Genomic DNA, 5,560 nt, shown 5'->3' with positions numbered 1-5,560 from the left:
AGACCTCTTCAGTGCTGATAACCAAGTCTGACTAAATAGTCTCTGTGTGATCAGCCTAGCTCAAAAACGAAAAGTCGTACGGGACTTAAATTGCATATTTAGATCTAGTATACCCCTAGGGTCTTTTGATAAGATGGACTTACCAGTATTTTACGAGATAGTTTGAAAAGTTCTCGGAATGTACCAGAAAGAAGTGTCTTACTTCGGTGAAACTGCTTTTATTTGTCAACATAGTCTTCCTGTATATTAATGCATTTGGTCCAGCGATGTCCTAATGCCTTCATCCCATCTCCAAAATGAGATTCTCCAGGCCTGCAAAATACCTCTCCAAATCGTCTGTCAGTCCTTCCGTTGTAGGAAATCTGCGTCCACCTATGGAAATTTTCAGGTTGGGGAAGAGATGAGAGTCTGATGGTGCCAAATAAGGTGAATAAGAAGGATGTGGCAACAATTCGTACCTCGGTTCATGAAGTTTTACCATGACAATAGCACTTGTGTGCGCGCGGCCGTTGTCCCGATGAAAGATGATTTTTTTATTTGTCAGACCAGGCCTTTTTTCGCACATCTTTTCCCGTAGTTGGTCTAGGAGGTTTGAGTAGTATTGCCCCGTAATTGTCTGGCTAGTAACAAGATAATCTATCAGCAGAATGCCTTTTGCATTTCAGAAAACTGAGGCCATGACCTTTCCGGCCGAACGTACTGCTTCTGCTTTCTTTGGTGGTGGTGACTCAGCATGTTTCCACTGCTTTGACTACTGTTTTGTCTCTGGGGTATAGTAGTATAAAATCTCATTGGTTGCACTGAAAACGGGTGTTTAAGAAAGGTGCTCCCTCACTTCTGGACTGAGGTTCATTATGCCATCTGGTGGCAGGGATAAGCGGTAGGAAGCCTGAGCAGCCATCTTGATCCCCAAACATAGGGGTGAGTACCAGTTGTGTAGCCATCTTGACCTGGACAGGTGAAGAAAGAGACAGTGCTCTTCAGGAAGGTCTCTTCTCATAAATTATGAGGGAGTAAATCTGTACACTCGAGAGGCGGCGGCGGCGGGAGGATGAGGAAAAAGAACCAAGAGGAACCCTTCTTTCATAAACATCTTCAAACAAGAATCAACATTCAAGTCTCAAGAACATCACACAAGTAAACTGCAATATTTAAACCCATTCATGTAATAAAACCAAATTTCTCACTAACCAACTAATCACATTGTAACTATTTTGTTCAAACCATCCAGAATAGAGGTATTTTATTTTAAAGTATATTATATCAATTTATTATAGATACAGTCCACTCATTACCAGCAAACTATCAGTAATACCTTAATTTAAACCAGCTTACCAATATAATAATTAATTTGGGTAATATCCCCCAATTTTACTCCGGGGAATACCTAAATTAAACAACGGGAATGAAATCATTCCCAATTCTTCGGTTAAAATGTGATATAGCCGTTCAGATGACATCCTTACAGCTTCAGCAATCTCATGCACTTTCAGTCAACGATCCTCCATTACCTTTTTATGCCCTCTTGCGATAAATCCTGGGTTTGTAGTACTTTTTGGCTGCCCAGTACGCGGAAGATCATCTAAGCTCTCCCGACCAAATTTAAACTCGCTGGTCCACTTGAACATAATCAGACTATCTGTATGAAAAATAAATAAATAAAATAACATAATGCTCTTGTTCTGACAGCAAAGTTTGGAAATTGTTAATTTTAATTGAAGTACTCTAATTTTCAATTCTATTGAAGCCAGTCAAATCTTCAATCGTTTTCTATTATGACCACATGATTGGCGTGTGGAAAAGTGAGGTAATTTCATGTTGGTTTTTGCACACAATAAATGAAATCACTTTTTAGAATTTTTGCCAGATTTTTTATGCGATAAATCTTGACAATGACTAAACAATGTGTCGAAACTAAATTTATGGAACATTTTCTTGTCTTATGATAGATAAGAAAGAACTGGAAAAGTGTAATCTTTTATTTATTTTTTGGGGGGAGGGTAGCGTTTCTTATAATTAGAATTATAAATACGAAATACCGAAATTCAGAACCTGATGCGGTACTAAAAAAAAAAAAAAACAAACATAAAAACCCGTTTATTGCTCTTTTCGAATCCCGGACTAAAACCAGGGAGAGCATTTTTGTAAAAAAGATTACTTCAACTAAATTACGACCATGAAATTCAGTCTGGAAGGCACCCTTATGGTCGACGAAGGACATTAACTAAAGACATTGCCGTAAATTCCTGCTTAAGACAAACAAGACAGAGGGTGAAAGAAGTCCCTTGTATTATTCATAGTAAGGACCTGTTGCCATCCTACCACCCACACAGATTGTATAGTCCTTCAACCTCTTTTCATCTCAAGAGTCCAAGAACATTGTGGGATTCAGTGCTGTATGTATGTGTGTGTCTATACCATAGGCGGCGTCTCCTAACATTTAAAGTTATGAAAATAAATATTTTAGCAAAATATTGTTATGACAGATTTGGCTTTTTTTTTAATTGTATATATTTATTCAAAGCTGTCTGTTCATATCACAACCGGTAAATGGGATATTTTAGTTTAGAAAATGTTATAAGAGCCCCAAGAGGAGAATAAAGTCAGTAATTTCACTCAATTTTTTTATTACATTAATGAAATCTATGTATAATTAATAGTCAAAATAATTGAGTCTGCTAAGTATAGTTAAGGGGAATAAAAAATGGCAGCAGTTTTAAAATTTAAAACCTTAATTTTTCATTCGGAGCTCTATATCTTTGAAACTACTTTCAACATTAGAAAAATAAATCAAACATCATTTAAAGTAGAGTAACTATATTAAAATATGAGCCTCAACAGAGCTGTTTACGTTCAATAGTTCCCGAGATACATTTTTTTTTACAAAATTATATAAAAAATGAACTGAAAAATCAGGTTGTTAGTAAATTTACTGTGGGAAAACTCAGGAACCATAAGACGTATATATGACAATTAGCATCCAACATGAAGCTATTTTAATGTGCTATAAAGTAGTTTATATATACAGTAGTCATTTACAAATATCAATTAAATTAACCACCCCTACAAAGAAAAACGTTATGAACTTTTTTATAGTAAATTAAATTACTTTTAATTTGACTGCTGGAAGACAACAATACGTCTCATAAGACCATAATTCCTGAGATATAGTTTTTCATAAACAAAAAGTTGTATCTGAAAAACTTGAAATCATCATCTTATTAATTAATTTTGGCAAATATCATAACTACTACTCCTACGAAGATAAACGTCATTGACTACTTTATGGAACGTTGTAAACTAGCTTTATTCTGAGTCCTAATTAAAAAAAAATTAAAAAAAGGCAGGTGTTTTTGTAATTGTCCTGTATTTTTTCCTAAAAGATTTCAAGATTGGTAATTTAGCTATCCAAAAATATAGAATTATTTAGTTAGGTAGTAATATTGACAGGAGTCTAATATTCTTAAGCCTGGACGCACTTTAAAATGTTTCTTCAATATCTAAGAGGTACATGTAACATCTTCTCTATATCAGGCGCTCATATCGAGTATATTGGTCAATTTACTCTGCATGTCGCAATCTCTCAAAAAGAGATCATAACACAAAAAATAATAGAAGGAATTTCATCTCGTCCAACCCGCCCCGCTAAACCCTCTTCTTTTCTTTTCATTCACTACCCTTCATTAAAATAAAATTAGAACATATATAATATATGAAATGTATTGTATATACACCACCAAAACCTCTCCCTTTGATTGCCTTGTGGCATCATAAGGTATTGATATGAGTCAAGCTAAGGTGGTACAGTCTTGCTATAGCCCATGGCCACACCACGGGATTAGTGGAACGTACAGGGACCGCTGGTTCACTAAACTCCTTTTTTTCTTTTTTTTTTTTGCGTAACCTCCTTTATTAGGATTTAGAGACGTTCTTGTATCACCTTTAAAACATTTATTTAAAACGGAAAGAGGGAACTTAAGCAATAATATTAATTAAATTGAACATCATTAGAAAATTGGCTAAAATTGGAAATCTGTGTGACAATGTATTACCGCAAATTTTGACTTATTTTTAGTTATATATTTATCGTTCATACTTGTCCACGCTCAGCGGAGAAGGGGTGAGTTAAAGAAAAAATAATAATAATAATGATAAAAGGAAAACAAAAGAATAAATTGCACCTTAGGGGTGGATAACCACGTTATTTTTTCCCCTTGGAAATAACGAAAACCCCGAAACAATATGCCCACAATATAACTAAAATGTACCCCTATATTAGCAATTATCCAATTATGACCACTGGCAAATACCTTTACATGTAGATAACAGAAAACCTAGGGGTGTTACCTCCCACCTGTTGAATTATCGTAATATTAAGTGAACATAACCAAAAAAAAACATAGGTTAATTAACAAGTTGAAAGCAGTGTACATGCATAAGAAAGGCCAGCAGAAGTATATGTAAAAAAGTTTAATAATAAGAAGAAATGTATGTACACAGAATGAAAAAGGGGGGAAAAAAGAAGGAAAACTTATCAATTAATAAAACAACGAAAATTCATAGGTTGACTAAACTTTAACTTAAATGCTTAACCTTATTAACTAAATTTACATTATTACACAAAAGGGTCTAAAAGTGAATATAAAATAAAAAACAAAATAAATTTAGTTCGAACCCCATGTAGTCATTGGGTGTACTCCTGGCTGAACACAAGGTGTCCGATATTTCCTTTCCGGTCACCGTCTCACCTTCCCCAGAAGTATAAAGATGACACATACCACAACTCTCCTATCCAGGACGTGCTGAAAAAAAAAAAACGTTGCCACGCACTGCTATATCCCCACTTCTTGTGTTAATGACCGTCAATTGAAGTAGAACACCATAATTTTGAAAAAACAAAACATATACGATAACATTTCTCATATTTTGGTTCAAACAGTAAATACACAGGCCCTGATAAACTATCACCACTTCACATTGAACAATCGTAACGTGTTCAAAAATCAAACTGTCACCTTCACAAAATCAAAACTCACTCGTCTAAACATATCGCTCGTGTTTTTTTTTTTCTTCCCATGACAACCGTAACACCTCTTACTACGAAGATATAGCCAGTACTTTTATTTCACCATGACAATCGTAACACCCCTTGTCTACGCAGATATCGTCATTGTTTTTATTTCACCATGGCAACCGTAACAAATGGCTAAGAATAATATGAATATTTTTAATAATTAACTGACATAATCGTGAAAATCTTCGAGAAAGTAAGTCCATTCCCTGATGATACGATACGATATGTACTCCGCGATCTATAACGCAACCGCGTTTTGCTGCTTCCAATAAAGCCATCTGCCGGCTCCCTGGGGGTCACCTGGACATAACTGTTCGGTCATCTCCTCTGTCCGGCTGAATATTGTACTCGTCCCACTTCGGCCCCGAGCTTCAATTATACATTCAGTCATATTAAGCCAGGGAGCTGTTAGGATTCGTCGCAGAGAAGTCATTTCTCAAACCTCCGAGTCCCGTCTGATGAAATATTCATGGGGCAAGTTGATTT

The 5,560-nt window shown here is 35.4% G+C and overlaps 2 protein-coding genes across 2 annotated transcripts in view; one reads left to right on the top strand and one right to left on the bottom strand.

The window, feature by feature from the left end:
• LOC106677813 (lysosomal aspartic protease) overlaps positions 1 to 4,776 on the bottom strand; it is a gene marked incomplete in the record, with an annotated part of 107,070 nt that extends 102,294 nt beyond the window's left edge. The window contains 1 exon segment of the mRNA XM_067045483.1: positions 4,676 to 4,776. Coding sequence (XP_066901584.1) covers positions 4,676 to 4,776 — 101 coding nt within the window.
• The window catches only part of LOC106677814 (ly6/PLAUR domain-containing protein 6B), a gene marked incomplete in the record, with an annotated part of 623,095 nt that overhangs the window by 66,008 nt on the left and 551,527 nt on the right, over positions 1 to 5,560 (top strand).

This window comes from Halyomorpha halys, unplaced genomic scaffold (assembly GCF_000696795.3).
Source record: "Halyomorpha halys isolate HHAL.00 unplaced genomic scaffold, Hhal_1.1 Scaffold109.1, whole genome shotgun sequence".
Taxonomy (NCBI): domain Eukaryota; kingdom Metazoa; phylum Arthropoda; class Insecta; order Hemiptera; family Pentatomidae; genus Halyomorpha; species Halyomorpha halys.
This window is presented reverse-complemented; position numbering and strand designations above follow the sequence as displayed.